This window comes from Vigna angularis, chromosome 2 (genome assembly GCF_016808095.1).
Source record: "Vigna angularis cultivar LongXiaoDou No.4 chromosome 2, ASM1680809v1, whole genome shotgun sequence".
Lineage (NCBI taxonomy): Eukaryota > Viridiplantae > Streptophyta > Magnoliopsida > Fabales > Fabaceae > Vigna > Vigna angularis.
The window spans coordinates 9,565,151-9,583,968 of NC_068971.1; the positions used below are offsets into that span (position 1 = coordinate 9,565,151).

Genomic DNA, 18,818 nt, shown 5'->3' on the forward strand with positions numbered 1-18,818 from the left:
TTATAATAATTCAATTCATCTTATTTTAACTTGTTTTTATAGCTATAACAGAAAGATAGTTTCTTGCAATGAAAATTATTAAAAAAATTACGAAATAAAATAAAAGATGAATTTATTACTGACAATATAATTATTTATATTGAAAAAGAAATAGCTATAAATTTTAATTATGATTCAATTGTAGATGAATTCAAGAATATGAAGAAAAAAGAACAATCCATTATATGTATAATTTATTTTATAGTTAATACTATACTAAATTATATATTCATTTATATTGTATTAGTGATAATATTTAGATACATAAATTTTGAGTGAACAAAAATTCACTATATTTTTTTAAATAATGACAAATTTGAATGACAAAAAATAATTAATCATTATAATGACTAATTTAGATACTAATTTATAAACTAAAATTTATTGATAACTAAAATTATTTTTATTATGAATAAAAAATTATAATTAATATATGAATTGTCTCTAAATTAGTTATTTAGATTTTGATTACAAAAATTAGTCTTTAACTATAGTATTGATTTGTATTGTTGATTTACATTATCTGTAATATTATTTTATGTTAATTACCAAAATATTACATTTGTAATATTATTTTATATTAATTACCAAAATATTAAATTTTTAATATGGAGAGATAAGTAAAGATGACAATATAAGACACTCACTATATGCAACTAATGATATAATCTCAATGAAAAATACTCACATTAAAATTAATTTAAAATATATTTGAAACAAAACTAAATAAAAAAGAATATATTCAAATTTTTAAGTATTTTTTGGAGGATTTTAGAGCTGTCAAAACCCGGCCCACCACGAATTGGTCACTTAGTGAGTCAATCCAACCCGGTTCACTTATTAGCGAGATGAAAAAATTTGAATCCGGCTTGACCCACCACGGGTTGGTGGGTTAAGCGGGTTGGCTGACTCATTTAATTATAAGTTTTTTTTAAATAAATAAATTATTTTTTTTAATTCAAATCTAAATAAATATCACTCTAAAACGATGTTAAACTCTAAAGACAATTCAAAAAAAAAAAAAGTATCATACAATCCAAGCGTAATTCAAAAACATGTACAAAAGGCAAATCTATAATATTTTTTTCTCTTGAAACATCTTTTTTATCACTATCTACAATATAATAAAGAAATGTTATCTAATAATATTAAAATACAAAATAATAAATAATTAAATTAAATGAGGTGGGTTGGTGAGTCAATCCGGCTCACCACGGGTTTAACTCGATGAACCGGGTTCTAAGTGAATCGGGTTGAATATTAGCCCACATAAAAAATTACATTTTTTTCAAGCCCAACCCAATTCAAACTCGTGAGTGAGCTAAATTGATTCGCGAGTTACAACCCATTTTGACAGCACTATTTTAATATAAAAAAATTGTTGAATCAAGTATGTATTTCTTAACAATGATGTGATATTATGGAAACCACTAAAAGTATTATGGATATCACAATTTTCTTTTTCCGAAACTCTATGTAAGGTGTCCTTTGGAAATGTCTTGAATGTTCTTCCACGTGGTGTCCACATCAAAAGGACCAAATTGAAATCAAATTTACAGTCATAGAGCTTGGAATGATAAAGAAGATTAATTGTCTGACAGTGCGTTGAAGAAAACATGGTATATTTTCTTTTAATTTAATTTATATTGGTTAATATTAACAATGAGTAAAATAGTTGTTTTAATAAAATAAAATGTATTTTAATAAAGAATAATTTAATTTCATGATAAAAAAGGTGAAACTTGAATAACTTTTTAAATCAATACAAGAAGGCATTGCCCAATCATATTTCTAGCAGAAAAAGAAAATAAGTGATTAAATTCCCTTTCAAGGATTTGTTTTTAACATACAAGCTATTGGTCCTACTAAATTTCGGGATTTTATTTATGTATATAGGCAAAAATGGAATGAAATTTATATATATATATATATATAATTAAATTACACATTTAGGCAAGTCGTGAGGGATCTAGACAACTTTGTATGAGAAAGTTGTGTCTTCTGCACAACTTCACCCTAACACAATAATTACAGGCGAAGTCGTGCAATCCCAAAACGTTTTTAGGCCCTCTTAATTGATTATCCAGCCTTGTAATCGATTACACAATGCTAAAGTCGTGCAAGGGACACAAGTTCACCTGTAATCGATTACACTCTTTCTATAATCGATTACAGGAAGTGTAAATGGTCTAGTAGTCGCTTACCAAAACTGTGTAATACCAAAAATGACTTTGGTAATCGATTAGTCGATTACGAGAGACTGAGTGTTGAAACAATGAGTTTTTTAGCGGTTGACTATGTATATTTTTTATGGTTCTTGATTACATTTAGAAACTTATTCACTATATCTATCTTATTATTCTTGATTATATGTTTTTAAATATAATGAAATAAATATATTTGATAGTATTAATTATGTTTCTAATTAAATTATATTTTTTCTAATTTTTTCAAATAATTATCTATACACAATAATTATTGAAATTTTGTTATTAAAATTATTCTTGATTATATGTTTTTAAATATAATGAAATAAATATATTTGATAGTATTAATTATGTTTCTAATTATAATTGATAGTATTAATTATGTTTCTCATTATAATTGATAATATTAGTTATGTTTCTAATTAAATTAGATTTGTTTTCTAATTTTTGTCAATTAATTAATTATACACAACAATTATTAAAATTATCCTTCATTATATTTTTTTAACAAAATGAAATAAATATATTTGATAGTATTAGTTATGTTTCTAATTATAATTGATAGTATTAATTATGTTTCTAATTATAATTGATAGTATTAATTATGTTTCTAATTATAATTCATAGTATTAATTATGTGTTTAATTATAATTGATAGTATTAATTATGTTTCTAATTAAATTATATTTGTTTTCTAATTTTGTCAATTAATTAATTATGCACAATAATTATTAAAATTCTGTTATTAAAATTACTCTTGGTTATATGTTTTTAAATATAATTAAATAAATATATTTGATAGTATTAATTTTGTTTCTAATTATAATATATAGTATTAATTATATTTCTAATTAAATTATATTTTTTTTTCTAATTTTTTGAATTAATTAATTATACACAATAATTATTAAAATTCTATTATTAAAATTATTCTTGATAATATGTTTTTAAATATAATGAAATAAATATATTTGATAATATTAATTAAGTTTTTAATTATAACTGATAATATTAATTATGTTTTTAATTATAATTGATAGTAATTAATTGATACAGTGAGTAAGTTTCTCAATGTAATCAATAACCATAAACAACATACATGGTCAACAACTAAAAAAATGCATTGTTTGAACACTTAAACCTTTCGGTAATCGATTATGAGGTCTGTAATCGATTACCAGAGTCATTCTTGCTATTACACAGCCTTTGTGAACTATTACAAGAGAGTTCATGTCCATTTATACTTCCTGTAATCAAATACAGAAGGAGTGTAATCAATTACAGGTGAACTTGTGCCCCCTCACAATGTTAGCACTGTGTAATCGATTATCAGAACCTAAAAACATTTTAGGAGTGCACGACTTCACCTATGACTATTGTGTTAGGGTGAAGTTGTGCAAAGAGGGCACGACTTCCTCATACGAAGTCGTTTGAACTCCTCACAACTTGTCTAAATGTGTAATTAATTTTTTTTTACCTATATACTTAAGTCCCACCCATTTTTGTCTATATACTAAAAAACAAATTTCAAGAAACAAGTAAAACATTTTTCAAACCAAAATACGAGTAATATTTAACTACGTTTAATTCATTAATGATATTAAGTTTTTATTTCAAATTACTTTTTATTGTTCTTAATATCAAGTTCTAATAAAAGACACCTAAAAGTGTTTTTTATACGTAATTAGCAAAGTTAAATGATATTAACTAACTTAGTTAGGCATAGTAGAAGTCTCGGCAATTTAAGTTATAATTGAGTCTAGATATATAAAATTATACTTATAATTTAGTACATAAATCATATCTTATTAACTACTAAAAAATCAGAATTAGATTTAATGTTCTATCAAAATATTTACATATTTTCCTAGTTAATATGTAAACAATAAAGACTAATAAAATCTTCATCGTGAATTAAATAATAAAGACTAATACATTAATGTTAAAATTGTATAGTTTAAGTTCACCTCTTAAAATAATGAAATTCACTCTCCTATTTAAGCTTATTTGTTTGTTTAAAACAAATCTCCTATTTAGTCACTTGGACTAGAATAGTTTTATCAATAACTTAACTAATTTATACTGTAATTAATACTAAAAAAAATAAAAGTAGGTAAAAGTATAAGTTTAGGTTAAAACTTATTATAAGCTAACTTATTATAAAAAAATATTAATGAAAAAATAAATAACTAATTACATTCATTATCATTTTAATCCCTGATGATCAACATTAAAAGAAAAATTAGTTGCACTATTAATGTTTGGGATTTAGGATTTAGGCAGTGGTCACAAATTTCATTGGAATTATAAAGCTAATAAACTTTAATTTTTGGAACTAAAATGATAATAGTTTCACTCTATTATTTAACTGAAATTTTATTAATTTTAAAATATTTTATTGTAAAATTCGTGTCCCTATTCCTTCTTTCTTTTGTTTCCTTTTCTTTTCCTCTCTTAAAATATTCTCTCTTCAATTTTTTCTAAAAAATTATTTTCCATATTTCATTTCTTTCACAAATTTGATCACATCTCGTAGTAATTAAAGCGTTAGAATAAATTTTCAAATAGAATAAGTTTCTATTTATTGTAGATATTATCTGTTCTTATTTTTTTTTTCATGCTATCAATCTCAGTAGGATTAGTTGAAAAAATGTGATCCTCTTCAATTGTTTTATCATATTAAAATTTAGTTATGTTTTTATACTTTATTTTAGGTTCCTAGACTTTGGAATAATTTTACTGTTCCATTTTGGAAATTACTTTGATGTTGAGCATTTCAAGTAAGGGAATCTATTTAAATTTTTCATAAAATCATAGAATAAAATACCTCTATGTGAAGGTGACTTGGTGATTTGATTTTGGGTTTGTATGCAAGGTATGGTTGTGGTTGGTTGAGAAAAAGTTTAAATGTTTGAACTCAAATGTTATTCTCTTATATAAATGATTGTTTAACATGTTTTGAATTGAATAATAGTTTTGATATGTAAATCTCACAAATAGATTATGAATGTCAATCATAGAACTTTTGTGAATTGAGTTTTGAATATAATTTAGACAAGTAAAGCAAAATCTCTATATATTTTCTTATGATAGTTTATGAAATTGATATGAGCTTAAACTTTCATACTTTGAGTTAAATGACTAAGATTGCTTTGAAATGAGTAAAGACTGATACTTAAGCAAATTATGATTGATTTTATGGTTTTAGCTTAATGAGTTGTATCAAGTGTTTACTTTTTTTTTTGTAAGTCTTACTATAACAAATGAATTAAGAATAATTATGGGTCATACGTTGTGACATGTGTAGATGTGCAACTTAGTTTCTAATGAACTTACCATAATTTCATGATTTATGGATTCTCTTGCAAGTCAAGAATTAGATCATATATTAGTCGCTAATAAGACACACTTAATGACTTTTTGTGAGTCGAAATTTCGTTTTTTTGAATATCTTTTATGAATAAAATTCGACTTATGAATATTGGTGTATTGATGAAATTGAATTATTTTTTGTTATCTAATTACAATATTACATTTATACATATTTTCTTGAGTTAAAAAAATTATTTCAATAGCTTATTCTTAGATATGTTATTATGGTGTGATCTAATATGACTATATTATGTTCGCAAATAGATATAGATACAATAAGTGCATAATGAATTATTGAATGAGAATTAAAATTTTTATTTTGAATAATATTATATAAATATTTATATTTATATATTTTTGTGTAAATCTAGATTGCATTTTGTAGTGATATGAATTTTGTATTAAACTTTGATAGATTTATAGTAAAGTTGATATTGTAACTTTTAGGGTGTATATTTATAACAATGACATACAATTTTAAAGATTAAAATGATAATTTAATTATTTGGTAAAATTATTTTAATTATTTAGTAAAATTATTTGTTGTAATAATTAATAACCATAAATTAAAATGATAATAATAAAGTTTGATATTTTATATAAATTTAAATTTAAATTTAATTTTTATTTTATTAATTTTGTAACATCTCAATTCTAAGCTTAATCTTCCACTCCTACAACCCAAAGGGCTAGCGTAAAGACCTCCTGCCATTCTCTCCGCCACCCCATTCAGCTCTACATGAGTTAAATGGTTGGTAGAATATTATGATACATACTTACTAAAGTCTCTCTATCAAGCATTCACCACAACTTATTTGAATATAGAATCTCTCCTTGAGATTCTTCTCACAACACACATCTTTCATTCTCACTACATACTCAAACCATTCAAAAAGCATCAACAATTATCAAAACATATGCACCGTAAACCAATTCACACAAGACATTCATTGAACACATTACAAGAGGTATAGGAAAACTTAGTTATTGCCAGACAATCCAGATTCACCAGACGGTCTCCACCAGACGCTTACCACCAGATGCTTACCATGCTCACCACTAAACACTCACTATCAGATGTTCACCACCAGATGCACACAACTAGACGCTCACAACCAAACACTCTCCACCATACCCTTACCACCAAACGCTCACCACCAGACGCACTCCATTAGACGCTTACCACCAGACATTTACCATCAAACTTTAACCATTACACGCTTACCACTAGACACTTACCACTAGACGCTTACCATTAAACACTCATTATTAGACGCTCACCACTAGACGTTCACCACTAGAGGCTCACCACCAGACACTCTCCACCATACACTTATCACAAGACGCTCACCACTAAACACTCACCACTAAACACTCATTACCATATGCTCACTATCGGACGCTCACCATCAAACGCTTACCACCAGACGCTCATTACTAGATTTCAGCAAAATAAGTGAACTAAGTCTTAAATGGCCCAAAGACAGTTCCCAAAACTGCATAATTTCTCCAAAACCATGTTTTTAGAATTTGACCATTCAAAACCCTCATTTTATGCCTAAAACTCACCTTTTTTCTAATTTATTCCAAATCAAAGTTCTATAACAATTCATCAACTCAAATTTAATAAAATTACATTCCCAAATTCATCGATAAACAACTTTCACATCAGTAAACCAACCACACACCAACATTCATAAGTTTTTAATCACTTTTTCAAGCAACTCAATATACCAAATTTCACAATTCAATTCAATTTCACAAATCCATCATCACATCATCATACAAACATCAAATATAACATATCTACCAATCCAAATCAAATAAACTAGCTTTCCTTACTTGATAGATGACCAAACAAAGGGTCCTAAAAGAGCTCCAAAAGCCAAGGAAGCTCTATCTGCTCCTACGAATAACATAAACATGATCAGGATACATCATTAGAACCACTAATCAATAAAGACTCAAACTGGAAACTCAAAGGACGTATGCAAACTAAGTAGGGACTACATGCAATGGGTACAAGAAAAGACCAAGAAAAATGGTTGAAAACTCAACTTACTCAACTAGAGAAACTGATCAGTCTATATTGAAGAGCTTGTCACAAGGATTAATCCTAAGGTCTTGGTTCTTCAATCAGACGAGTAGAGAGGAAGAATGCTAGGAGAGAAATCAGAGAACTCTAGAAAAATGGTTTCTAGAGAGATGATGTGTTTTAAAATAACGAAACTCATTTATGACGAAACTATTTATATTAAAATCATTTAATATTAAAATAATTGAGATAATTATAATATTTTCTTTTTCAATAATTCTATAAACTACTTATTGTATATTTCATATTGTTCATTTTGTATTTAATCTTCCTTTACATAACATAAAACCTAACTAAATAAATATTATATTTTTACTGTAGACTTAAATATTAATTTGATCTCGGTTTTATTGAATTTATTTAATTTAGTCCTAGTTCTTTTTGTTCGATCAAGTTGTAACTTTTATTAATTTTGTTTAATTTGTTCTTTTTTTCTAACACCATTTAAATAGTTAAAGACATGTGAGAGTATGTCACGTGTTACTTTGTGATTTTTTTGTTTTAGTTTTTAATTTTTTTTCTTAACTTTAAAATAATGGTCCACGTGTCTAGTCAACATAAATAACACTACCACGTGTCAGGATTAATTTTATGTGTCAATGTCTTATATTCAATTTTGTCCCAATTTTTTTATAAATAGAATAATTTTATTCCTCTCCAAATTAAGTCCAAATTTAATTTTTATATAAATTTTATGTTGATATTTTTATTAAAATTCATATTTTTATTATATAATTTTAGAATTATTTTTAAACCAACTCTAATTATATAATTAGAATATAATTATTATATTTGTGTTTGACTTTAGCTATCAATGAAAAATAAGATTAGAGTTAGTTTAATTAAGGTTAGACTTAATTAAAAAATATGGTTATAGTTAGTTTAAAATTAGAAGAAAAATTCTTTTTATTTGTAAACCAGTTCTAATCCTATTCTTTGCATATATAAATAATCAAACATAAATCTCACAATTATATTATAATAATATAGTTTGAGTTGATTTAAAAATAATGAAAAAAATATTTCATAAAAATGTGAATTTTAATCAAAATTTCAGTATAACATTTATATAACAATTAAATTTGGTTTTAAGTTGGAAAGGGAGAAAATTGATTCATTTTAAATATTAACAAAAAATGAGACTGAATTAAATATAAGACATTGACACGTGATATTCGTTAAGACACATGATACTGGCCCTGACACATGATATTGACATTGTCACGTGGCACTACTACTCTCATGTGGCAAGATACTAACTTGAAACGTGGACCAACTTTTTAAAATTAAGAAAAAACTAAAAAAATAAAATAAAAAAAAGTAAAAAAAACCGCATACTGACACGTGATATACCATGTTCACGTATCGTTACCTATTTAAACAATGTTAGTAAAAAAAAAGGCTAAATTGAACAAAATTAACGAAAATTGAAACTTGATTGAACAAAAAAACTAGGATATCATTGAAAAAACTCAACGAACACAGGGACCAAATTAGTATTAAAGCCTTTATTTTATCCTTATAGTATTTATATAATGTTATAATAATAGAAAAAATAATGTTAAGTGTATACTATTTTGTTATAATGAAACGATATCGGTTGCAACGTAGTAAGTAATAAGTATTTATCATTATTTTCAAATGGATTTATGCAATACATGACAACTCTTACATTCAATAACTCTTACAAAAAGACACAAAAAAATCTTTTTTGATATTTTATCAAGCTAACTAAGAAGATATTCAGATAGTTTATTTACAATTATCAAGATTATATTTCATCTACTTCATTCACATGCATTCACAATCATCTCAATTCCAATTTCATGTCAAAATTAACTCATAAGTTTACTCAAATCATATCCTTGGTGACTTTGACCCTATAATAATTCATTAAGCTCTAATTCCTTGAATCCTCGACAAGTTATATCATGCATTAGGTTTAAGAGCCCAAAAAGTTTTAATAATCATGTTTTATGCCTATATATAAGCTCAATTAGGTACTAAATTTCAGTTCTAGGTTCAAAAGATACTTTTCAATACCTAAAGTACCAAAAATCAAGCTAGGGGTGATCATATCACAATAATTAGAAATCAAATACTAACATAGAAATGAAAACACACACACATATTCATACATACATACTTATATACATATATTATATATAAACTAATAATATTATATATATATATATATATATATATATATATATTATTAATGTTTCTGTTTTGTCATTATTGCTCCTTAGACCATCTTTTTATGTTTTAGGATTTTTTGTTTAGTGTTTCTGTTTTTCTGTTATGGATAATTAATTATCCCAGTGCTTTTATTGTACTCACCGGAACCCTATATAACTAGGGTTCTAATATTTTCTTTTGTAAGAAAAAGACAGCTTCGAAACAAACACTATGGTGATTATGAAAAATATACAGTTTTTCTCTTACCTTTTATCGTTGTGTCTTCTCTCCCTGGACTCTGCCATTCTTTTTTGACCAAGCGGTGCCGCTGTCTTCCTCGCCGGAGTAGCACCTTGGAAGAACACGTGTCCCTTTCGCTATCGCATGTCGCACAATGTTAGCCTCATCAGTGTTCTGATGGGAAGAAGTTTATAGTGAAACTTTACTTTCTCATCTCTGGACTAATTAAGGCTTTTGGGCATCTATTGTTCCTACTATGGGCCAGTGTTTTTAATATGGTACCAGAGCAGGTCCTGTACCTGTTCTGCCTCTGCTTCCGCTGCACTTATTTTTCTTGATTTCTTGGTGCTAACCTTTTCTTTTAGATTTTCTTGTCATTATGGAAAATATGGATCAACTCAATAATCCTTCCAGCCCCTTTTATCTTCACCTAGGAGAAAACCCAAGCATCTCCCTCATTTCTCAGGTTCTTAATGAGTCCAATTACACTTCTTGGAGCAGAAATATGAGAAAGGCTCTTCTTTCCAAAAACAAGTTGAAGTTTATAGACGGAGGAATCAAGAAACCTCAAAGAGATGATCCCCTTTTTGATTCTTGGGAGAAGAGCAATATGATGGTGTTGTCTTGGATCATAAAAACTCTTTCATCTCAGATAGCAGAAAATGTCATATATGTTGAAGATGCTCAAGAACTATGGGAAGAATTGAGAGAAAGGTTTTCCAAGAGAGATTATTTTAAATTTTCTGACTTGCTTCAAGAAATTCATTCTATTAAGCAGGGTGAAAGGAGTGTGAGCCAGTATTTTACTGATATGAAAATTTTGTGGGAGGAATTGGAATTTCTTAGACCCATCCCGTGCTGTAGCTGCAAGATCCCTTGCAGCTGTGATTTATCCAAGGTCTCACACAAATATAAGAAAATGGAACATGTTATCTGCTTCTTAAAAGGCTTAAATGAATGCTATAATACTGTGAGAACACAGATATTATTAATGGAACCTGTACCTAGCTTTAACCGTGTGTTTTCTCTCATTATTCAGCAAGAAAGACAGGAGAAAGATGACTTCGGTCTCACCAATCAAAATGACATCAAGGTTCTTGCAAGCACTAGTGAAAACAGAGTCAATGGAGGAATAACCAGAATTGGAAGAGCCATGGATGTGGATTTTCCCCTCGGAATCAAGGAAGAGGAAGAAACCCCAACTATGGGAAGCAGTGTTTGCCACAAAATGAATCACACTGTTGATGAATGCTATTCTAATCATGGATATCCATCATGGTACAAGAAGAACGATAATAATACTCAAAATGATATGGGACAGAATGTATGGGGTTCTTCAAATGCTTGCTCTGCCACCACTGTGACATAAACCGATCAACAAAACAATGTTAATTCTATTCAAAGCTCTTTCACTCCTGAACAGATGTAGAAAATTCTGCAAATGCTTCAAAAGGCTGACAGTTCTTCTCATGTCATGAGCCAAATACACAAAGATACTACAAAAGACAGAAAAGGTATATTATCTTGGATTATAGACACAGGGGCCACAAATCATGTGACCCATGACAAGAATCAATTCATGACATTCAGTAAAATCAAACCTATATCTGTTAAACTGTCAAATAATTCAATTGTAACAGCCCATTGTGCAGGAACTGTACAGTTTTCTAAAGATTTCATATTTTTTAATGTTCTGTACATACCTGATTTTTCTTTTAACCTTATATCTATCCAAAGCCTAACTAGAGATATAAACTGCACACTAACTTTTTCCTCTAAGATGTGTCAAATTCAGGACATCTCTACATTGAGGATGATTGGATGTGCTAATGTGTACACAAGGCTTTACTACCTGCAATCTTTTGGAAGGAATTTGTCACCTAGTTATGTTTTCTCCTATGAGCATGTAAATATAAATCTGTGGCATTATAGGCTAGGCCATCCTGGGAACAAAACTATTGAAAGAATATGCAAGACTTTTCCTTATGTTCAAACTGTTTCTAGTGATACTTGTGACATTTGCCATTATGCTAAGCAACACAAATTGCCATTTCCTAATAATAATTCTTTGTCTGCTAATTGTTTTGATATCATACATTGTGATATATGGGGTCCCATTTCCATTGCTTCTGTTCATGGACATAAATACTTTCTCACTATTGTTGATGACTGTAGTAGACACACTTGAACTTTTCTTATGCATAATAAAAGCCAGACTAGAGAGCTTTTGCAAGCTTTTATCATAAAAATTAAGACCCAATTTGATAAAACTGTTAAAATCATTAGGACTTACAATGGTCCTGAGTTTAATTGTTCCAACATATATGATTCTTATGGCATTGAGCATCAAAGAAGCTGTGTTGAAACTCCACAACAAAATTCTGTTGTGGAGCGTAAACACCAACACATACTGAATGTTACTCGCAATCTGATTTTTCAGTCTAGCATTCCCTATGCTTATTGGTTTTAGCCTTGTCCCGTGCCATATATTTGATAAATAGACTTCCCTCTACTATTATTAAAGGTAAAATCCCTTATGATGTACTGCAGAATAATCCCCCAACTATCTTGATCCAAAAGTTTTTGGTTGCTTATGTTTTGCTTCAACTCACGAAAGTAACAGAAACAAGCTAGATTCTAGAGCTAGAAAGGGAATATTTCTAGGGTACAAAAATGGAGTGAAGGGATACATTGTTCTTGACATCAATATTAGGGAAATTTTCATTAGTAGAAATGTCATCTTTTATGAAGACATTTTTTCCTATAAGAATAAGCCGGGTAATGAAGATAACTGCAATGACAGTGAAAACAATATATTGTTTGTTAATAATTTGTCCTGCAGCCATGAGAAGAACTTTGTTGAGAATATAGAAAGAATGACCAAAACCCTACTGAAAGCACTGATATCAGTGCCGAAAGCACTAATCTTGTTGAAGAAGAACAAGAAAATAATCAGAGAAGGTCTAGCAAAATAACGAGAACCCTTAAGTACTTAAAGGACTATATACATCAGACTGATCAGTCCTCATCTGCCTCTTTATATGTAAAAAATGGTTTGGAAACTCCTTACCCTATCACTAATACTTTATCCTATGATTCTTTGTCAGATAAACATTTAAGGTACACCGTTGCCATAACTGCTAGCAAGGAACCCAACTCCTATGATGAGGCTAAAAATAGTCCTGAATGGACTGAAGCTATGAAGAAGGAAATCAAAGCCCTACAAGATAATGATACTTGGTATTTAACCCAACTTCCTCCTAGAAAGAAACCCATTGGATGTAGATGAGTTTACAAGGTAAAACACAAAGTTGATGGTACTGTGGAAAGGTATAAAGCCCGATTGGCTGCTAAAGGTTACACCCAACAAGAGGGAATAAATTTTTTAGATACTTTTTCTCCCATTTCTAAACTCACTTCTGTCAAACATTTACTTGCTCTTGCTGCCTCAAAAGGTTGGTTTCTATATCAACTAGATGTGGACAATGCCTTTTTTCGTGGAGACCTAAATGAGGATGTTTACATGGATCCTCCCCCTAGTTTAGACATTAACACAAAGAGACTAGTCTGCAAGCTAACTAAATCTCTATATGGCTTAAAACAGGCTAGCAGACAATGGTTTGAGAAACTATCCACTTTATTTATGCTAACTTATGTTCAATCCAAGTTTGATCATTCCCTTTTTATCAAGAAAACCCCCACAAATTTCACGGCTTTACTTGTGTATGTAGATGATGTTGTTTCAACAAGAAACTCTTTGAGTGAGATCACCTACATGAAGACTCTTCTGCATCACCAGTTCCAGATAAAGGATCTGGGAGAACTCAAATATTTCAAGGGATTTGAGGTTGCTAGGTCGAAAAAGGAGATACACCTTTGTCAAAGAAAGTACGCTCTTGACATCTTGGAAGAAACAGGAATGCTGGGAAGCAAGCCATGCTTTACCCTCTTTTTGAGCAACACTAACTCTTTGTACAAGACAGAGAATTATATGGATAATCCCAGTATCTATCGCAGATTAATAAGGAGGCTTTTCTACCTCACTAATACTAGACCTGACTTATGTTTTACTGTTAATCTGTTAAGCCAATTCATGCAGGAACCTACTAACTATCACTATCAGGCCTTACAACATATCCTAAGATATGTTAAATCCAACCCTTCAGAAGGGCTCTTCTTTGTTGCTGATTCAAAAATACAAATTAAAGGGTTTAGTGATTCGGATTGGGCCACATGACCTAACACCAGAAGATCTACCACTGGTTACTGAGTTTTCCTAGGGTCCTCCTTTGTTTCTTGGAGGTCAAAGAAACAAAGCACTGTCTCGAGATCCTCTACTGAAGCAGAGTATCGTGCCCTTGCTACCACCGTTTGTGAGATGCAATGGATGCACTACCTTCTTCAAGACCTTCAAGTTCAACCTATTACTACTGTTGTTCTCTACTGTGACAACAACACTGCCAGGCACATTACTCATAACCAAAGTTTTCATGAGCGGACCAAGCACATTGAGTTGGATTGTCACGTCATGCGTTAGAAGATTCAAGCCAACTTTTTGCGTCTTCTACCCATTTGTTCAGAGGAGCAACTTGCCGATGTCTTCACCAAGTTCCCTCATCGTACTCATTTTAGATCTATCATCCCCAAGCTTGGATTAGTGAATATCCACCATCCAGCTTGAAGGGAGGCTATTAATGTTTTTGTTTTGTCATTGTTGCTCCTTAGAGCATATTTTTATGTTTTAGGGTTTTCTATTTAGTGTTTCTATTTTTCTATTAGGGATAATTAATTATCCTGGTGCTTTTATTGTACTCACCGGAACCCTATATAACTAGGGTTTCAGTATTTTCTTTTGTAAGAAAAAGACAGCTTCGAGACAAACACTATGGTGATTATGAAAAAAATACAGTTTTTCTCTTACCTTTTATCGTCGTGTCTTCTCTCCCTGGACTCTGCCATTCTTTTTTGACCAAGCGGTGTCGTTGTCTACCTCGCCGGAGTAGCACATTGGAAGAACACGCGTCCCTTTCGCTATCGAATGTCGCACAACGTTAAGCCTCATCAGTGTTCTCATGGGAAGAAGTTTCTAGTGAAACTTTAATTTCTCGTCTTTGGACTAAAGGCTTGTGGGCCTCTACTGTTCCTATTGTGGGCTAGTGTTTTTAAATATATATATATATATATATTATATTAACATCACAAAATACATAAGAATTGAACTTATTACATCTAATATAAATAATAGGGTTATCTCTCCATGATGAAGAACTCAGAGTTTATAAATTAAAGAGATAGAAAAGAAATTGAAACCATACAAAAGTTGAAAGCTTTTTCCCATGGTTCTTAGCATCTACTCCACACTCCAATTGCGTCTCTCCTTTTTGCATCTCCATTTTTCATTCATAGTTCATTCTCCTCTCAAATATAAAAAGAGAAAAACCTCGTTGGGTGAATAATGAGACCGAAAAAGGAGAAGACAAAATTTCTCAGCACCCTGAATAACATCAAAGAGCTTCTCCCAAGCACACAAGGTGTTTTTCTTCACGTAAAATAAGGAATATCCCAAAAAACCTTTGCTAAGAACATGACTAAATACCCAATTTTAAAAACTTAGCATTGATACCTCTTGACGCCACCTTAGAAATGTTCGACACCATATGTTAAAGGTTAAACTCCTTTAGTTGTTCCTATTTTCGTGAGTTTTTCTCAGTTAAATCCCCGTTTTATTAGAATCTCCAATTTAGTCCTAAAAAGTGCTAATTTGAGTCAATTGGACCCCTGTCGTTAAATTGGGCTAACGAAGCTAAATTTTTGATGAGTTGGGATGTTGACGTGGCATGTTTTTTAAACGTGGCATAAGCAGGATGTTACGTGTAATTTCCTAAGTTTAACGTGAAAAATATTTGATTAAAAGATAAAAAAGAATCATCCTCCATTACAAGCACCACCCAGAAATCCTACCCAGAAATCTTCTTCCCAGCCTGAGAAACAATAGAGAGAGAAGGAAGCAATGGGTAAAGAAGAGTGGAAATGGTGGTTGGAGTGCTAGTGGTAGATGCACGGTTCGGCGTTTCTCGCGATTTGGTGAACCCGTTTTGGAAGAGGAAGGAAACGGGCCAGCGACGCTTCTGACCGACGGTGCCTCCGGTTGCAGGTCGAAAGCTCATCTTTCTCAACCAAGGTAGTTTCTCCTGGCTGAACCACGGGTGAAGAAGGCACGAGCACTATTGATTTATGAACTATTTCTATGCTCTCTTCCAAACTAATCGATATCTGCAAGCAACAACCAAAAGCTACCACTATGAACACAAAAGCAACAAACACAAAGGCGCAATGTTGATTAAGAAAACAATCATCAGTCTCTCGACAGAATCAACTAAAACATCGTGGATGATAAACATACACTAAGTAAAGGAGAGGACTCCGCAACACCACCAGAAACTGTAATAGGAATGTTTAAATCAAAATCCTTTTGATCAATCACATATGCAAATTCAGCCAGATTCAAAGTCGCAATTCCGACCACGAGAATCTTAGTCTTTGACCTTTGATTCAAACCTTGCAACACAGAACCAACCAATTAAAATCAAATTTAAAGGAACAACAACAATTATTATTATAATTATATAATAATTCACAAAAACAAGAAAAGGAAAAAGAAAAACACCCCTTTTCCAATCAACCCCCAAAATTACTTCTTTAAAATAAAATAAAAAATCAATTTACGAGATATGAAAAAAAAAACTCAAAACAAAATTAATCTAAAATTCTAAAATTGTAGCAGAGAAAAAAACACGAAATAGAGAGGGAGGGAGAGAAAGAGAGACATACATTGAAGATAGAGAAAGCGATTTCCCAGGGGTGAAAGGCATTGTCTTTGTAGGCAGAGAGGGTGCAGAGCGTGTGAAACTCCTCGTCCCAGAAAACGACGTCGTCAGGTTGAGGTTGCGCCTCTCTAGTGAAGTTCTTGGCTATGGCATTTCTACGCAACGAGCTAAGCGTGAGTTTGGGACCCTTCCACTTAATCTGGAGTACCAGACCCATTATCTACGCCTGGCCGCACCAGATCGCATCCCTAGAGAGTGAGGGTCTTCACCAGATCGCACCAAGCCGCAATGTGATTGGCGCGTGGAGGATCTGTTGGAAGTGGTGATTCACCGGAAGAAGAAGCAACAGCGAGGGCAAAATCGACTTACTGAAAATTCTATTATTAAATCCCATTTCAGAAACCCTATTATTAAAATCTAATCTTTTAAGAAATGCCACGTATAAAGGTTTCAGCATGCTACGTTTAAAAAACTTGCCACGTTAATCTCTCACCTCATTAAAAACTTAACCCCGTTAACCCAATTTAACTGCAGGGTCCAATTGATTCAAATTAGCACTTTTTAGGAATAAATTGGGAATTTTAATAAAACGGGGATTGAATTGGGAAAAACTCACAAAAATAGGGACAACTAAAGGGGTTTAACCTATGTTAAAATAAGAAAATGAGCTCGATGACTTTGAGTCGCTTGGTGCCATTTTATCACCGCTTGGTGCTGACATTGCCCGTCACTGGTTATCCTAGCTTGGATTGTCCATTCAGTTTCTCCTCTCGCCCAACGAGAGTGGTGGTGCCCAACTCCTATGTTGTTTCACCCAGTGAGTTGCAGCCTTGCAACTGTGTTTGTTTTATGACTTTGTAAGAATGAGAGTGATTCTTTTGTCATTCCATGTAGGTAGTCTTAAAATCTATCTTTTGTTATCCAGTCATGTTTCCTAGGTAACCTTAAAATCCATGTTATTCAATTATGTTTCTTGGAGTTCTAACTTATTTTCCTTTATCACAATTATATTTTATTCACTTATTTCACACATTTAAAGTAATATATGTGATAAAACAACATAAAATATTTAAAACATCAAACAATACAAAAATTTATAATACACAAGATAAAATTTATAGAAGAGTTTATTTTATTTACAAAAATAAACACACAAAATATGTAAAAATTAACATTATCATATTAAAAATATATATAAATATGTAAAAATAGAAAATTTAAAATAAATAAAGGAATATGTGAAAGAATTGAGCCAATCATGTGAGTCAATAAATAAATGGAAAAATTCTAATGAAAAAATCAATAAAATTCTCTCTCATGATAAAAAGAGTAATTTATAAATATTTAAGGCAAAAGAAAAAAAAGAGATATATGTTTGAAGATATTTTGAAAAAAAAAAGCTATCTAAAGCAATATTTGAAAACATTACATATTATTAAAAAAGTAATTTTATATCAAAAGCTCTTATATGATTAAAAGAACTTTCTAATTAATAAAAACAACTAGAAGTTAACAATTTTTTTAAAAGCATGCTTTATTTAAAAAAGAATAATGAAATCATTGAATAATTAGTGTTATATTATAAAATAAAATTTAATACAATTTTTTAAAGAATTGAAACAATTTAATTAACAGTAATAAATAGTTCTTTTATTTGTTAAATGAAAGGTGAAATGTTCACTTACTTAGATATTGAAGTAAAATATTAATGTTGGTAGTTGTAAGTATATTCTCAAATAAATAATGCCATTTAATATCTAATATATTTATAAGAGGTGTTCGGAAAGAATTATTTATTATCTTTTGTTTTTGAGTAAAATATTCCTTATTTGATAAATAATTATAGAATAAAAATTGGTA

At 30.0% G+C, this 18,818-nt stretch overlaps 1 protein-coding gene across 1 annotated transcript; it reads left to right on the plus strand.

Annotated features, from left to right (window-relative positions):
* The first annotated feature begins 10,519 nt into the window (after window positions 1-10,519).
* LOC108327244 (uncharacterized) lies at window positions 10,520-11,500 on the plus strand. The gene has a single exon (XM_017560967.1). The coding sequence runs from the start codon at window positions 10,520-10,522 to the stop codon at window positions 11,498-11,500; it is 981 nt and encodes a 326-aa protein (XP_017416456.1).
* Window positions 11,501-18,818: the final 7,318 nt, after the last annotated feature.